This window comes from Lycium ferocissimum, chromosome 2 (assembly GCF_029784015.1).
Source record: "Lycium ferocissimum isolate CSIRO_LF1 chromosome 2, AGI_CSIRO_Lferr_CH_V1, whole genome shotgun sequence".
NCBI classification, from domain to species: Eukaryota; Viridiplantae; Streptophyta; class Magnoliopsida; order Solanales; family Solanaceae; genus Lycium; species Lycium ferocissimum.
This window is the reverse complement of record NC_081343.1, coordinates 49,511,607-49,529,657: the sequence shown is the minus strand read 5'-3', so window position 1 is coordinate 49,529,657 and position 18,051 is coordinate 49,511,607. Positions and strand designations below refer to the sequence as shown.

Genomic DNA, 18,051 nt, shown 5'->3' with positions numbered 1-18,051 from the left:
TCCTTTAATGGTGGCAGGATGCAGGAAAAGAACGGAAAGGAGAAGGGTGCGAGGGAAAAGAATAATTTGGAAAAAAATTTGGCCTTAATGCGTTTGATAGTTACAGTTTGAATATAGATAAAGTGTTTAATAGGTGGAACCCCCAGATAAATAGAATATCTTGACAAAATCTAAGGGGCTGCATATTATTCAGCCTAAAAATTGATTTGACAAGAATGGATTCAAGCACCCATACTCAGAAATGACATAAATTCTCCACTACTAGAAACCCAGAAATGCATTACCTACAGCACGGAAGGTATCAGAAAGTAAAGCTGAGCAGATGACTCATTTAAACTATTTACTATTTTTAATTTGTTTTTACCACAACAGCATTTTACTGCCTTCCTCTCCCTTTCCATCACACAAAAAATGCCATCAACATACCGAAGAGACATGAAAACCATGGAATACTCAACCAGCAAATTGGTTTTAGGCCACAATTCATATTTCTCATAATTGTTTCACAAATTTAACCACAAAATAGAAGCAAAATTTATAGGCAAGGCCAACATCAATAGAACTACATAGTAGATGAACAAGTTCAAGTTCATATCGAAACTAAACATTCTCAACAAGAATAAGCATCTGCTTCTTGACAAGAGCAGCAAGCCTAGAGCCTTCTTCCTCTCCTACCACCCTTTCTGCGAGTGCTATCAGTAGGAATTGGAGTCACATCCTCTGCAAATTAATGAAGAGAGTTATGATCATCCCAATTTCACTTCACATGAAGCATTTGTCATGAGGGGTTTACTAACATTAACTGACAGATAATTCTTAACTTTTGATACACAAAAGCTAGAAGGAAGGCTAAACATTACCTATGCGACCAATTTTCATTCCTGAACGAGCAAGAGCCCTGAGAGCAGACTGAGCACCAGGTCCAGGTGTTTTAGTCTTGTTTCCACCAGTGGCTCGAAGCTTAATGTGAAGCGCATTGATGCCAAGCTCCTGTATTCAATAAGACATAATCCAAAGGAGTGTCGGCAGATGGAAACATATTATTCAACTGATGATAGATGGTAAGGAATACAAGAAGATAAGAACTGAATATAAGCTACGACCTTGCATCTAACAGAAACATCTTGTGCGGCAAGCATAGCAGCATATGGGGAAGATTCATCCCTATCAGCTTTGACCTTCATACCACCTATTAGAAACAGGTGACAGCAGAGACTCATTACAGCTTTTCCCAATAAATAATAGAGATAATCATTAAAAGCCGAAATATAGAAATGCTTTTGAAGCACTAAATCATCAACGGAAAATCTAGGAACCATTCAAACCTTTCAAGTTAAGAGAATGCGGGAAAAAACCACCCATGCAAACATGTTAGATACGCTTGCTGCACCAGTATGACATTTAGAAAGCAAGGGTTCTGAATGTCTAAGAGGAAGTAAAGCATAGGGTTGCAATGACTAAGAGGAAGTAAAGGCACAAGGTTGGTTAAATAGAGATTTAGCCTATGATTATTGATTAGAAGTGGTAGGATGCAGAATTTGAAGCAGCGCTTAAATAGTCAGAATAACAACAGGCTCATAATTCAGAAATACTGAAATTAAATAGATAAATCTTCAAAGTTTTGATACTAGGTAGAGAATACAGAAGGAAAAGGACATCAAAAGCTAAGCATTTAACAAAAAAATGAGCTTCAATGTAAGGGTGAGTATGGATAGAAACAGTAGTTTAGAAGCTAAGTATGGGAAAAAGAAAAGTTATATTGAAGAATTAGAGGAACTGTATAGTTGACAAAGGAATTCTCAGTACTAGAACTTACATAGCTAACGCTTCAAAGATTATAGGCTGCTTGCAGAGAGACATGAGAAAGGACAATAATAATTAGGAACAACAAAAAAACTTGTGAAGCCCAACATAACCAGAGATAATGCTATTCTTTCAATTTCCTAACAAAATAAACATCGCCCAAGTGCTATGGGCCATAATGCTTGAGAACAGCAGTGACAGCCAAGAATTATTGGCAAACTCAGAATAAGTCACAAACGTCAACTAGAAGAACACAGTAATCACATTATGCACCGACTTATGATATTAAACTAATTCTCAATCCTCAATAAAAATGTGACAGGAAGTATAAGTGAGACCAATGCAACCTAACTGACGTTGAAAACAAAAGTTGATTTTCTGCCATGCCAGCCGAGGATAGCACTAAGGCATCAAATAATATAAGAAACTACATGGCAAAGCTGTTTTTCAGCTGGTTTTTTGTCATAATTAAAACAGAGCTTACAATTGAGTACCTTAACTTTTAATGTATACAAAGCAATGAAAAGCCAGATTATGTTGATTATAAGCTCCTCAACAACATACCAAGATATTAAAATCTAAATAAGCCTTCTTGTGAAAAGATATAGTCCTTACCAGTAATACGAACCATTGTTTCCCTTCCAGACAAATCAGTCACATGCTGCAGTCCAAAAATCAAAGTCCATAACTACTTGAGACAACGTAACCAGACAATAAAGAACAATGAATTCAATGGCTACCACATACAATGAAAGTGTCATTGAATGATGCAAAAATGTGGGCAACACCAAAGACAAGCTCTCCCTCTCTGACAGAAGGTCCAAGAGTGACAGTCTCTTCCTTTGGCTCCCTAGTCCTCCTCTTCGACTGCAAGCCCAAGTCATCAACATTACAACAAATAGGTAACAATAGAAAGCTTAACACTGACCATTCTTTCCTTCACTTATGCCACTAAGCAAACAATAAATTCCTCAAAAAAATAGACTAAGGGCAGATTCACCATAGAAGCAAGGGGTTCGGCAGAACTCTCTATATTTGAATTAAAAAATTCATTTAACATGTATAAATAATCTATCAAAAACCCAGTAAGCAAAAAGGATTATGCTCTCTACCCATAAACTTAAAATCTTGAATCCGCCTCTGACTAAGGTTCAACGAGGCTTATTTAGAGTTTATGCATCGGTCTAAATTAAGAGAACACCCTCGTCATAAGCTAATTTTTTTATTTTTTTTTTGGTTTACAGAGCAAAACTTATCCAACCATTATATATGCCTAAAATGTGATGTATCCAATTTGCATCACTTTTCAAAAGTCTGAGAAACTTAAAGTATCAAGATATTCTACTGGGTAATTCCAATTCCACCAATCCTTGTCCTAAACTGCTGATATCTAGTAAAATAGAGTAAACTTACATGTTTTACACGTGTTTTATTAAGCAAGAGATTAAACAATAACAGAGGAAAGACATAATCTTTTCATTAGAAATCCAGAACAATTACTAATCTAAGCATCCCCAGATCACCCATGGATTGAACTGAAGGTATAACTAATCTAAGCAGGAAATTACATTCAATTCATCCACATTATTCAAGTTAAACTAGTGTATAAAGACAAGAGAAACTACTGATTTAGATAGATTTAATTACCATGATGTTGTGGCTGATGAGACTTGTGCTGAAACTGTGGATCTTGAAAACAGAGGTGGCGAATTCAGAGAATGGCGAAATTTGGCTCAGCTGCAGCTTTATATTTAGCACGACGGTTTTAGGGTTTCAGAATGACAACTTATAACTGATATATGTCTAAAACAACCCCGTATGTTTCTCATAATGTGCAATTGCATCCTAATCTCTTTCTTTTCAATCCGAATTTGCACCATTTCTTCAAAAAATACTTCATTTGTTTCAATTTATGCATCTTATTTTATTTTTTTTTTATTTTGGTTTTTAAAAATATTTTTTCTATTTTGAAACTTTTTTTTAAATTCAAATTTTAACATATTTAAGAATTAAGATAACAAGATTTTGGTACATTAAATACATATCAATAGTTCTTTGAAAACTCGAGCCGAACCTTATCGAAGCAATTATCAATTTCTTTCAATAAAATCACGAGTTAATGTATCAAATATATATCTTAAATTTTTGAAAAAACCCAAAAAATATTGAACTGAAGTGAGTTTATATGTCTAATATATATATATTTGAAAAATTTACTTGTCATAACTACCTCTAAGACTTATCTATTAATAATAACTACCTTATTTTTAATTTAATTTTTGTAGCTTTATTTTTGCAAAATTACATTCCATAACTGGTCCAATAACTTTCAGAATACATATACCTCTCTTTATTCTCCCTCACTACACATTTAAGATTTTTCATCTTCTCCAAACCCTAAAAAAAATTCTCTCTCCTCTACTTCCCCTCATTGCCGACTTTCTCCCTCCTCTCTCCTCTCCTTCCCCTCATTGCCATCTCTCTCCCTCATTTTTTCTATCTCCGGCGAAATTCAGTTATGGGCAAGGGCTTGTATTTACTTTTTACCCTACGATTAATGGCGGCAGCAGCTAAGGATTGGTTCAATAACAAATCAATTGAGTATCACTACTGGAATTTCCGAAAATTTAGACGACAAATCTCATTGAAATGCTGGTGGTGACAATATATTTCTAATGGCGACAAAGCTGTCGGAGGACAGTTGTCTAAACAAATTTTCTACGGAGAATTGTGCCCATTGAAAATTTTCAATTGTTTTTCGTGTAGATTGAACTGGTGCTGCCTGCATTTTTGGTTACGAGAAATTTGTTGAGGTTACGAGGAGGTTTTTTCCGGTTGTTGTGGTGGTTGTATTTTTTTTTTTTGGGATATAGTGTATTTTTTGTATTCGCTTGTATTTTGAAGTAGAAAATGTGTGTTCGTCATTTTTTTAGTGTATTTTTTGTATATCACCGAAGATTTGACTGGAATGCATGGTTTCTTCTCCTTGTTCTATCTCCTTGTATATCAGATTTTGAGTGTATTTTGTATTTTTTTAGTGTAAATATAAGTTTAATATATTTGGCCGATTGTATTTTTGGGATTAGATGTATTTCGCTGGAACATTTGTATTTCGTTGTATTTCAAAACGATGAAATACAGCCGCTGGTGTATTTACGTGTATTTAAAAAAATTGAAATATATCCGAATCCAGCAAAACGATGTATTTCGAAAATTATCATGCTGAGTTTTTTTGAATTCAAAAAGTTTGGAATGGAGTAATTTGAAGAGAGAGACATGAGCTGTTATGGAACTTCAGCCGTTGTGCGTGATACATGGTTGATTTAATTTGACTTACCATTTAAAATGAAAGAAGAGAATCAGTTCCACAAATACAGCCTATTTTTACTCTGCCGAATTTTGTATTTCTGTGTATTTCAAAACGCAAAATTTGTCGGATTTTGTATTTCCGTGTATTTCAAAAACGCGAAATACAACCTAATACAACAAAAAATAGCTACGGTTTGTAAATATAGAAAAAGTAGCTATAAATTGTTAGAAGCTATTAAAAGATAGCTGTTTATGTAAGTTTCATTATATATTTTATATATTAAGTCTAAAATTAATGAAATTATTGAACCATCTATCTTGGGCCTCGGGATGGTTTTGGACTAGAAATGGACACAATTAATAACCATGGGCAATTCACACAAATACCCTATCTTGAGGTGGGTTTTAGTTTTTGTACCTCGAATTGCTGGTCTTTAATTTTCACCATTCGACACTCTAAGTAACAAAAAAAAGTGGCCGAATTCTGATTTAAAAAAAAAAAAAAAAAAAAAAAAAAAGACAAAAAAATGGATCTATGACCTAACTTCGCTTGCACAATGTTACATAGAAAATATTCCTGTCCGGCATAGTTTTGTAGAAATTATGTTATTCGGAATAACTTCACTTCTACAAAACTTATGCCAGACAAGACAAAACTTATGTTGGGCAAGGCAAAGTTTCTATAAACTTATGCTGAGCGAATTAGTTACTACATAACTTATGCCGGATAGCTCCATTTCTAAAGAACTAGGCCAGACAAGGTATAGTTTCTATGTAACTTAGCCTAATAAAGCATAGTTTTATGAAACTTTGTCTTACGAATTATTATTTTTCCGACTCTGCTGGGGATTGAACCCAAAATATCTGGTTTCAGAGACCAACGAATAAGGATACTTTAGCCCATAAATTTTCATTAAATGAGAAGCACGAGCAAAAATTAAAAACAAGGGATTTGAGGGACAAAAATTAAAGACTAGTCCGTATTAAGTACAATCCCGCAAAAAATTGAATAACGATCACTCTCCTATTATTGAAATTAAATTAATTCCAACAATTTTAACGAGCTAGTCATCGAGGTATATGTTCTTCTCTTCTTCTATTTTCCTTTCCCTTTTATGTTTTTGTGATATTTGAGTCAAATGTCAAGTCTCTATATTTCTCCAAAAGTTCTCGTGATACTACACTTTGTTTTTCCTTTAAATCTTAAATCCCTTAAATTGCAGATTTTTTTATTGGCAACTCAACAATCGCTCCAAGTTAGAACAATATTTATTTTTGATAGTGTTGAAATACTAGGATACAAAATGCAATAGCCTCTTACATATTTCTAACACTATAACCAAGGAACTTAAATTGATTATTGGATCCCTAGAGGCCAATCTCCACGCAATTTTAGTTACTAAGTTCTTGCCAATTTTGCCTAATTAACATCCATTTTATGCTAGTGATGACGGATGTCCGTGTAATTAAGTAAGAAGCTCGTTACAATTACGCTCGGCTTTGGTCATAGTTGCATACTCTAAACTTTTTTAAATCCATTTAGTTCTTTAACTAAACCTCAAAATCAATTGAAGATAAAAAGTGGAATGGAAGACACAACAAACTAAACCAAAAGGTACGAAGACCTTTTTTACTTTTCCACTAAAAGAATTTAGAAGCCCGAATATGTTAACAGTCATATATTCACAACAACGCATTGGACATGAGGATAATTTTAAGATTCTCAAATATTTGGATAACTATTTAGTGCTAGTCAGGTCACAGAGGGTGACCAAAGTACTACATATAAAGCCATTTTCCCGGTAATTCATCACTACGAGGAAAAAGTAAAAAGAAAAACAGTTTCCTCAATCTATTCTGTAAATTTGAAGGGAAAAGAGAAAATTTGCAGGAAGTAACTCCAACTTGTCAACTATGAAGGTCAGAAATTTCAAAAACAGACCCAGAAAGCTCCATGACTTGTGGTTATACTGAAGTGAGTCCAACATATCCGGCACTCAAGGCTAAAATGCAAGAAAAAACATATGCACCAGCAACAATGACAGGTTCTTTTACTCCACATAATTCAAGGTGGTAATGTAATGGAGCCATTTGAAACAAGCGACGTCCGGTTCCTCGAAAATATTTTGTTGTCTTGAAGAAGGAAATCTGAATAAAAAAAGTGCAATCACATTAATTAGATAATTGGATACAACCTTCTAGTGAAATAGGTGGGGGAAATCAAGCCAGAGGTTGTATGTGCAGGAAGACAGTAATTTCATTTTCACGTATAGGCCATGCTTATAGAAACAGCAAAACTTCAACCTCAAACTTGGGCCCAAGAACAACGAACGTATCCCAAGCAACCTTATCTGAACTTATTGGAGTGGAGAAGGCAGCTTGATTAGTTAATTACATTTGCGCAGTGAAAGATCCTTAAGACAATTAGGTATCGTATTTAAGTAGAGTGATGTAAACTTCTCAAAATATAGAAAATCTCTTGTATTAAGGACAACTTAAGCAAAAGTAGATTAAAGGAATTGAAAAGGCAAAATTCATATTTCTTTTAAAGTCTCGTTAATACCCTCCATGACTATATTTATGAAAAGAAACACACACATGAAGACGACCAGAAGGGAGCAAGAGAAAGAGAAATCAAACTAAGAACCTTAAGTTGCATCCGTAGGTAGGTAGATTGATAACTAGAGAGGGAGTGGAACCGAAAGTTTAAAATAAAATGAAAGGGGATAAAAAGAGAAATGAATTCCTCTTTCAAATCCTTAAGTACTGACACAAGTAGACTATAGAAACATCTCTATATTGCATAGTTCAAACAAGAAAGCCAGAAGGATAAAGTTACCAGAATCAGAAAATGGGACACTAAGAAATAAGTATACCTTATTTGCAAACAAACTGATAATTCATCCAGAATTTTTTAGAAAGAGAATTATCCATGGGGAAGGATTACAGAACGGTTAACAATTTACCTGCAGTATAACTGATAATGCTTCCAGGACAAAAACACCAGATGAAATGAACAATGGAAAAAACATCCCAGTACAAGCAGCCATAGAAGCTAGTGCAGCCCCTAAGGCTAAGGCTCCTGTATCCCCCATAAATATTGATGCTTTGTACCGGTTGTGCAGAAGAAAACCTGCACAGGCTCCAGCCATAGATGCTCCAAATATGGAAAGCTCTGTTTTGGACGCACAAACCCATAATCAGCAAGAATCATGAACATTCAGAAAATGCAATTCTCAAGACACTGCTTCTCTAGGAAATTAAACTGAAATTAACTTTTTTCATGACAAAAATTTCCATGAATAATACCGAACTAAGTAAGATAATGAAGTCAGTACACGTGAATTGCAATGGACACCACAATGATCAGTAGTTCACACACTGACCAGAACATATAGGAAGCACTGCAATAGACATCGCAATGAACGCTAATGTGGCAGTTCCTCCAGCCAATCCGTCGAGACCATCAGTAAGATTAATACCATTAGCCATGGAAACGAAGCAAAATGAAGTTAAAAAAGGATAGAGTCTTCCAAGGCATATGAGCCCAAGAGGCGCGGGTAGGGGAACCACTGTTTTCCTGCATGCACACAGAAGATATGAACCTTAAGTAATATGGAAACACCTTTTATGCATATATCACGCAGGATTTAATTACTAGCTGAGAAAGGACAAATCTGTCATAATATACAGGAAAGCATGTTTGCATCTTCAGTAATGCTAGAAGAATATCCAGTGAACTATAAGATTCAAGCAAGGCTTCATAAGCTTCGAATTCTTTATTCAAAATTATTTATGTATTCTAATAAATTGTAATGTTTGAGAAGCTGTGCAAGAACTTATCTATAAAAGAATGAGGATTAGCATTGTATCCAAAACATCCAGTATTTGTATATGTTACTAAGAAGATTATCAAAATCAATAATCCCTGCCATCCATTTTTTTTTTTTTTTTTTTTTTTGGATAGGTAGTTCCGGTCATTCTTTTCTCGACCTGATTTTATTGCAACCTTAAGTTAGAAATTTTTATAATCCAACTACCGAATGTTAGAACATTTAAGATACGGCATTGACCAATCAGATGCCAGGTTAAAGGGTGAAATTCAGGATACAAATCTTTTAGGACCAAAGGCGAACTAGGGACTAATCCAGTTCATTTAGATAAGTCAATTTGAGGAGTGAGGATACACAAATCTTGTTAAGATACTGAATAAGAAAACTTGTTGTCAACATAAGATAGATTTGTGAGTTACCATCATAAAAAGGTTGATGAAATTAGTTACAAGAATGTATACATGCTGTAGGGCGATGATATGTCCGACGCATACAGCCAAAAGGAGAAAAATGTCCCAGCAGCTACCTGTGTACCAGAGAGGAGTACCATAAACCCCAGAGAAACAAGAAGCAAACTTACGACTTGCAAACAATACAAGAAAGAAAATAAGGCTCACCTCCAATATGATTCGAAATCGAGCGGATAAGCCAACATTATTATTCCTCATACTTATCAAATCATCAAGTAATCCAATTGCTGCAAAAGTTAACGTAGCTGCAGATGCTCCGAGAACTTCCAGAGAAGAAAAACCAACAATAATTGCAGAAACAATTACTCCAATTGGGATAAAATACAATCCGCCCATAGTAGGAGTTCCTTTCTTACTAGAGTGCCGAGCAGGCCCCTCCTGCCTGATTACAGATTGGAGTTTTAAACTACGAAATAACGGGACACAGACATAACCTACACAAGACACTGCCACTGCAGAGATGAGAAAGGGACGCATCAGGTAAAGTGGAGCCAGGGGCAGTCTAACAATTTTCCATGCGCAACAATCAACAAGAGAGAGAAGCACCGTCGAGAACATTATTAGACCAATGTTGTTTAGAATGCCATATTTTATCCTGCATATATGGGTTCGAAAGGCGCTGAGAGAATGGAGAAATTACCCAAAAAACAATGATTAATGCTAAACACACAATCTTCATTCCCTCAAGTTCATCAGTCCAATAGTTTTATAGCAGCAAATTATAAGGCACATTGAACGCGTAGAAAGATACAAGTAGATTTACATTTTTCTCTTGTATGCTCTGCCAAGCATTGATAGCTGGTGAGCAGCTCCTGTTATGGAGTTGTCAGAAGGATAAAGCTGCTCCTTGGGTGTAGGCAAATCAACATCCGTGATTGGCTGTAGTATAATATCACCATCACTGTCTTCACCTTCACTTGATGATAACCTATATTCCATTGCTCCATTATTGTCTCCCCAGTCATGAAGTGAAGAGACCCCCACATCCTACATAAGAAAAAAGACAAACACATATCACACTCAACGAACTAGTATTAGGTTTGTTCCATGGCAACAGGGGGAAGATATTTTGTCCCCTTCATTCTTGTACACCTCTTTCCTGTTGCTTAAATATTCATTTAGCAGTCATTTGATGGGTCCCACTCCACTCTGTATTAGCAATTAGAATCCTGATATTTCCCCTCAAAGACAACTCCAATTGGGCATTGTTTGGTTGCTAATTTTTTAAAAGGTCTTGCTTAAGGTAAATAGCTTCCTATGCGAAACTACTTACTCTTATTGTCATTATTTACTCTGCTCGGGGAATCTTAGTAGCTCAGTTCGATTCCCCACCTTGTAATCCCCTCCTCCATTTCCCTTCCCCAATCCCTAATTTGAAAAGAAAAAAAAAAAAAAAAACTCTGCTCTGCATACTTCATAGCACTTGCTCCTATCAACACGTAACATTATTCTCATTCCTTGCTACTTATAACCATCCGCACACCTCTCCTCCCTCCACAACAACAACAACATATCCAAAGTAATCCCACAAGTGGGTTCTGGGGAGGGTAGAGTATACACAGACCTTACACCAACATGATATTTCACCAGCATAATGTATACTTCAAACTTAAATCTTTAATTTTCTTAGTTAAAACGTTTTACATGAAACAACATATTCTGCCAAAAACATTCTACATCCTACCAAATAGAACAGTAAACCAAAACGTATATCTAAAATTGGTACTTTAAAACAGACATCAGTCTATCTACTCATAGCTCAAGTGAAAAGAACAACAACATCTTACTGACCAAATAGTAATAGTGAAAAAAAAAAAAAAGGAGCAAAAAATTACCTCATCCATTGCTCGAACTTTAAGAAGCCTACGAGGCAAACAGAACCCATAACGCCTAGCACTTGATCTGTAAATCTATATCAAAGTACAAATTGCACCCAAAGACGACAAAAAAAAAAGTCATTTTTTTTTATCAATAACCCACAGCATAGTGTTATGCAAAGTCAATATTTCACGTTATTACCTTCAAATGTAAATGAGAGCTTAATTGGAGATAATGAGGATTATTAAAGTTGATCAATAAACGCTCAAATTTCAGATTCAGACACCCTTTTCGATTTTGAGAATACCCAAGTCGATAAAAACCAGAATTCAAATCTAAATTTGAAACACAAGACTTGTGAGATCGCATGACTACCATTTTTCAAGATTAAAATCTAAGGCTTATAAGATTTATATTAAAATCAATACCATCTCCAAGTAATGATCTAAACAAACATATAAGTATATAGTATTTTTATTTTTTATATATAAATATTGGTTTGTTGTGTGTGTGTGTGTGTGTGTGTGTGTGTGTGTGTGAGGAAAAAAGGAATATGCTAAGTTCAAAGGAGAATGCGTAAAGAGGGAAAAATAAATACGCTATATGGAGTGTGGTGCGTAACACGCTCCAATGAAGCGCGTAAGGAAGGTGAAAAATGGGATTGTCTGTTTTGTTGCGGTGAGGAAAAGAATAATATTGGATAACTGCGTTTTTTTTTTCTGGTCGGAGAATTATAGATTTTGTTCTATCATAAATAATTCTAAAAATTATTGAATCTTACTCTTTATCCTGTCATTTTATATGAAGTCGACTGGACATGACATTTTAAAAGCAATTATTTTTGAAATTTATGGTTTTAAATCAGTTATGATATTTTTATGACAATAAGTTCTGGATATTAAATGTAAAAATAAATTAGCTATAAATATAGGAATGTCATTTCTAAAAATAAAATAAAAAATTGAAAGAAATTTCAGGTTTAAATTATCTGAAAACTATTTGAAACGAGGTTTTTGTAAGTTATGCAATGTGAGACCAACATGGCTTCAAAAGATGATAAGTAAATCTGAAACATAATACAGTAGTAAAATAAAGATATATTCATGATTTTAGAGTCTTGTACTTATATTTTCTCAAGGGAGGGAAGAGCCTCTTAAATCAATCTATTGATATAAAAAAGGAGGCAGGGGAGGAGTTATATGTATGTGCATGATCCCTGCAGATTTAATTTGTTGGGCATAAATTCCTTTTTCCAAAATTTCCAATACCTGACCATTAGCCGATTAATTCAGAGCTGCACCAGATAAGTACACTTAAGGGGTAAAGCCTAATTTATTTATTCACAGAGCTTTTACCCGAGACCCTAGCTAAAGGAGGAGGAACGCCAACCATCCAAACCCATTGGTGATGCTTGGTACAAATTCTAAAAATCTGTCATATTGTCTCCTCTAAATTACTATACTAATCGAGCCAGCATAGAGCCCGTTTGGATTGGCTTATAAGTTCTTTAAAAACGAACTTTTTTAGTTTTTGTTTTTTTTTAAAAGCATTTTGTCTTAAAATAAATCCAAAATATAATTGGGCCCATTATTTGGATTAATTTATCTAAAGGTAAATTTTTTGAAGTTCAAAAGCAGTTTTATAATGCTTTTTTTTAAACGCATCCAAACAGGCTCATACTAACCGAGCAATCCAAGAGAAGATTTGTGTACAATATTAAGTTTGATAGTCGTCTTCTTCTTCCATTAAACAACAAAAAAGCAGACATTGCTAGGGAAGAAATTGGGCATAGCTAAGTCAGATCCAAGGAAAGAAAGGAAGTAATGCGCCTGACGATGGTGCTGATCAAACTACTGATATTCCTCAAGTGTTGACAAAGGACAGAGCTGGTAAAGATTAGGTCACTGTTATTTAGACAATCTTACTTTTTAGGTAAGGTCGGTATATATCGCTTTTCTTAATGGATCAGCAATAACAAAATATATCTCATCACATAGGTAAGTAATTTAAGATACGTTATTAAAGTATGGAGTTCCATTATGGATGACATTTTTTAAGCTTTTTCATCCAAGTATAACTGAGTTCCTAAAATGACTGCTTTTTGGAGGGATTTTCATCCTGCACATCCGCGTATGGTGTTATTCAGGAAAATGGGTTGTACATGTCAAAGCAGATGCGGATCTAGGATTTGAAGGTGACGGGTGCCATAATTTATTTTTCAATGTACATCTTGTTAGGAACGTGTATTTGGTAGGATCCATCTCCCATCTTGAGTTTTAAGTCAACTTAATAGGCCGTTTTTTATTTGCAAATATGAAAATTACATCTCTAAAATAAGAAAACGAACATAATTAGCATCTTAAATAAGGAATCACACCTATTGACAATAGAAGTATAATCAACATTTTCACCAAAGAACTTACATCTTTTATGTATATTAAAAAATGAACTTGCACAAGTAAAATAACATCTTCAATAAGGAAATTACACCAATCAAATAAGAAAAATTATAGAAAAACTCTTCAATAGGTAAATTACACCCCATAAGTAAATGTAGAATTAGATAAACTATAAGTTCTCAAAAATAAATCATAAATTTCATGTTTTTTTCTAAGCAATGCTTACGAAATTTCCATCACAATTTAAGTAGTAAATTGATTTAAATTGAATTTAGCAATTATAGAAAAATATGAATTTTTATAATACACTCTCTCCGTCCATTTTTATTTTTCCACTATACTAAAATAGATGTCCACTTTTAATTGTAAGTTGTATAGTTTTCAACCCAAGACATAATTTACCATTTTATATATTTTTTACCCTTATTATTAAGTATTCCAATCCATTTCTCATTTTATTTATGCTTATTAAGAGTGTCCCAAATCAAATATAGACAAGTAAACTTGGACGGAGGAGTAACCAACAAAAGAAATTATAAAAAGTTGAATTTTAATCTCAATCCAAAATTCTTATTGAGACTCTGATTTGAGATTAAGAGAAATACTTAATTTAAGGGATTTTGAAATTTCTATTTTATGTGTTCTCATTAGAGATCAGCGATCACAAATAAAATAATAAAATAAAGGAAAGAAAATATAAATAATAAAAAGAGAAATAGAAAATTGAGAGAGCCGAAAAGGGAAATAACTGGTACAAAGGAACTAAAAAGCAGAAAGAAAAACGGGAGTCGAAAAATATTCAAAATAGATTCAAACTTGTGTCTACCAGCCATGACACCTTCGTCTAATTTGCGATTGGGGTGGCAGTATCAAATATTTAATCTAGTTTAAGCAAATTGCAACATAGGTATATAAAAAATTTATCAATTTAAGGGGTGGCATGGTGCCATGCCAACCCCCACCCTAAAGGGTGGATCCGCCCCTGTATCAAAGTAAGTCATTTTAATAAATCATATTGCCACAATGTAAATTTAGAGAACTTCTAAGCCTTTAAATCAACTGCACAATTCAATGACAACAAAATTGGCAAAGAAAATGAGATCTCTTACCCTTGTTATACCCCATTTAGACCGGGTTAAATTAGGTACAACATATCAGCGATTCCTCTATTTTTATTTAGCTTTAAGAATGCCACCTAATTATTTTTTATGGTGAATTAAGACACCTAATTATTAGCTAAGATAAAGTTAAACTAAGCTCTACTTTTAAAGGTCTTACGAACCTAATAAATTCTAGGTAAGGGTTCTAATTATCCTAAAGGGAAGGGGTTAGGCATCCTTTAAGATCCGCTAAATACGGTTACCGACCAAACATAGGTTAATATTGTTATATCCCGTATTTTGTACATTGGAACAATCCGGATTAACTATGGTAGGTTAGGGTCAAAACCATTCCGGGATGCAAAGTCGGGATTTTTGACCTTCGATTTTATTTTGAGACATAAGTTGTTCATGAATTTGTTTGCATGGAACAATTAGGAAAATTTGGGACCAAAATTGGAATTTATGGAAGTGAAAAATCATGCATTTTTGTCCTCTTGGCCGTGTGGTGTGGTGGATGGCCCACATAAATTGTGGACAATTTTAATTGGTCCAACATATGTGTGGGCCAAGGACACTTGTACACTACTCATATAATTGCAAAATATGACTTCTAAGTCATCTCTTTTCATTTCCAACACTTAGAAAAAAATCAAGAAAGTTGAAGAACAACAAGCTTGCTCTCGGCCAAAGAGGAGAAAAATCAACTTCAATTCAAGCCATCCCAAAATTATTTCTTTGGTGCTAATCCACTAAGTTGAGGTCCCTAAGTAGCGTGAAGTGTTATTCGGTCATCCAACCATCCGTTGTGTGATCGCAAACCCTAGGCAAATTGTGGAGTTGAAGAAGAAAGGTAAGAATTGATTATGTTTTATGTGTTATAAAGGTTGTATGCATGTTGTAGCATATTAAAATGGATGAAAATCATGAAATATGGCATGTTGGAAGTGAGTTGTGTGTATGGTGTGTTAGCCGTGTGAGGTGTGTGTGTGTTGTGTGGTATTGAAGCAATGAATTAAAGTCTAGTTAGCATGTTGTGATTGTTGTGGAATGGAGAAATGAATGAGAATCATCTATATATGTTTGTAGGAGGTGTTGGCCAAATGTAGGCCATTTATGTGCCAAGAAATGAATTAATGTCGCTTAATGTTTTAGTTGTTGTCGTTATGAATTCTAGGTTGGAAATGAGCTGAATGTTCAAGTTTGATGTTGTAAATTGTATGGGCTGATTTGGAGGTTATTGTACATTTAATTTAATTTGTATATTGATGAGAATAGCATTGTTAATGTGAATGGTTGCAAATCATGATTTGGAAATGAGGAATATGTTATAGTGGTGTCTCGGGTTTTTGGGGTTGTTTTCGGGTCGATTGGAGCAATTTTTGGATTGTTGGAAATGTTGTATGAATTGATTGAAATGTCTTTGGATGTTGTTGGTATGGGTTCGGGTTAGAATTTGAATGTATAAAGCGTGGATGTTGGCTTGAAGGTAAAAATGCCGTTGAATTGAATTTACGAATGTTGTTGAATGATGAAAAAGAGAGCTATTAATGTTGTATTGCGCTGATTACTTATTGTTGTTGCTAGGTTGGTTGTTGTTGTTGATTTGGCGAGTTAAATTCTAGGGTTGGCACTATTTACGAAATGTCAAATTTCAGAGAATTAAGGGCTACAATTGAATTAAATGCCCAAATGTCTCTAGCTAATGTTGGCATATTATGACTTGTTTATAGACACAGCCCGAGAGACGTAGGTTGGACTTATCTTGAGTTTGGTTGCGTTAGTGCGTACGGTATGTAAAAGCCCAATCCTTTTCTTCTTTTAGCATGCCTTAGTTTCAAATAGGCTATGACACGAACTTCGAGGAAATTCGATTCTAATCCGAGCATGTTTATGACTCTTATTCGTTCCTTGGAATTCGTATGTTGATATGATGAAATATTGGCTTTTTTATGTCTTTGAAATATTTGACTTTCAACTTTGCATAAAAGTTTGGCTTTAAAGTTTCGTAACTACGAATGCTCGTATCTTCCACGTAAAGGCTCCCGATTGCCTCGATATGCTCGTAGGGAGGTTATTGATGTATGATAGAGTATGTTTTTCATAGGCGGGCCCGACTCGAGTCAACACCGTCCGTGGCCCCACAACTCTTCTTTATGGTGTCCTCGATGACTAGTGACAAAATATGATATGATTAATATCCCGATTTTAAGTATGATCATTTTACTTATCATTTGAGTCTATGATGATTTTATGCATATAGGTTACTCTGACTCCGTTCTCGCGCATTCGTTATATCTTTCGGGCCACTTCCGGGCGGTTGTTACCGTGCGCACTTTGTTATACTCACGGTGTTATCTTTGTGTTATAGCCCTTGTCGAGCCCCCTCGCCGCGAGGCGGGTTCCGCTTTATATTGGTGTTATGTCTTTGTGTATGGTGTTATCTTTGTGTATGATACGTGACGGGAATACGGAGATTTGAAACGCCTCGTTGTTATGTGTTATGGCGCCATCGACGGGCGGGCGGCCATATTTCGTGCCACTATGCATGATTTATATTTTGAAAGTAACATTTGGATATTTTGAAATGCATTTACTTTCGTACCTCTGTTACCCCATTCGACTGGTGTATGCTACGTTTTACGCTGCATTACTCGGTACATATTTAAATGTAACGACCCACTTTCGGGGGAGCTGCGTTTGATACACGTAGTCTAGACATGACAGTTTGGTGATCCTTTGTTTAGGACACCATAACCTGGCTGTTTAGTGCTCCCACGATGGGAGCCACGTTTTGGTATATATTCGTTGGTTACTTTGTATTATTCGTTCGGGGGAGTGGGGGCCCCTCCCCCTCATTTTAAGTTTTTCGTTTTAAAGGGCCCTGGACATGTATGTGGGTTTCCCATTCTTTTATTGGGGGTTTGTAGATATAGTTGGGGGGTCCCCTTCTAGCGGCCCCGTCGTCTTGCATTTGAAGTTTTGGGTTTTTCCCATTTGAAGCCTTTGCCCTTTGATATATATACCGGGTTTTGTTTGAGAGTGTTTGCGACAGGTTTTATAAATTAGGGAAGGGGGTTTTATATTTGCCTTTCCAGTTTGGCCTGGGTTTACCGGGATTTGGGATTTTTTCGGAAGGGATATAGGCCCCCGGGGGGGTTGAAAAAAATTTAAAAATTAAAAGGCCCCAAAAGGAAAAAGTATCTTATTTTTAAAAAATTTCAAAAAAGGATATTTCATGGATTAATAATTTTGGGGAGAATTTTAAAAAAGATTTAAAACTTTATATTTTTAAAAATAAATTGGCCCTTATAAACTC

General features: G+C 34.9%; 2 protein-coding genes across 2 annotated transcripts; both read right to left on the bottom strand.

Annotated features, from left to right (window-relative positions):
• Window positions 1–450: 450 nt before the first annotated feature.
• Window positions 451–3,620, bottom strand: LOC132042535 (small ribosomal subunit protein uS11y). Its single transcript, XM_059433059.1, has 6 exons — window positions 3,451–3,620; window positions 2,551–2,670; window positions 2,419–2,464; window positions 1,104–1,189; window positions 861–990; window positions 451–720 (listed from the first exon to the last, which is right to left on the bottom strand). The coding sequence occupies exons 1-6, from the start codon at window positions 3,451–3,453 to the stop codon at window positions 653–655; spliced, it is 453 nt and encodes a 150-aa protein (XP_059289042.1). The 5' UTR covers window positions 3,454–3,620; the 3' UTR covers window positions 451–652.
• Window positions 3,621–6,821: 3,201 nt separating this feature from the next.
• Window positions 6,822–12,069, bottom strand: LOC132042526 (phospho-N-acetylmuramoyl-pentapeptide-transferase homolog). Its single transcript, XM_059433052.1, has 8 exons — window positions 11,435–12,069; window positions 11,251–11,325; window positions 10,179–10,402; window positions 9,563–10,010; window positions 9,407–9,471; window positions 8,499–8,692; window positions 8,079–8,287; window positions 6,822–7,260 (listed from the first exon to the last, which is right to left on the bottom strand). Exons 1-8 carry the CDS (start codon window positions 11,609–11,611, stop codon window positions 7,078–7,080), a joined length of 1,575 nt encoding a protein of 524 aa, XP_059289035.1. The 5' UTR covers window positions 11,612–12,069; the 3' UTR covers window positions 6,822–7,077.
• Window positions 12,070–18,051: the final 5,982 nt, after the last annotated feature.

Bases quoted from the DNA above. Each gene is read 5' to 3' on its own strand.
- LOC132042535 (XM_059433059.1), bottom strand. The intron at 2,465-2,550 runs GTATGTGGTAGC...TTTGGACTGCAG, and splicing joins CATTCAATGACACTTTCATT to CATGTGACTGATTTGTCTGG. The intron at 991-1,103 runs GTCGTAGCTTAT...TATTGAATACAG, and splicing joins ATGTTTCTGTTAGATGCAAG to GAGCTTGGCATCAATGCGCT.
- LOC132042526 (XM_059433052.1), bottom strand. From the start codon at position 11,611: ATGGTAGTCATGCGATCTCACAAGTCTTGTGTTTCAAATTTAGATTTG. The intron at 11,326-11,434 runs GTAATAACGTGA...ACTTTGATATAG, and splicing joins GCTCTCATTTACATTTGAAG to ATTTACAGATCAAGTGCTAG. The intron at 8,693-9,406 runs GTATACATTCTT...GTGTGCATGCAG, and splicing joins ATATCATCGCCCTACAGCAT to GAAAACAGTGGTTCCCCTAC.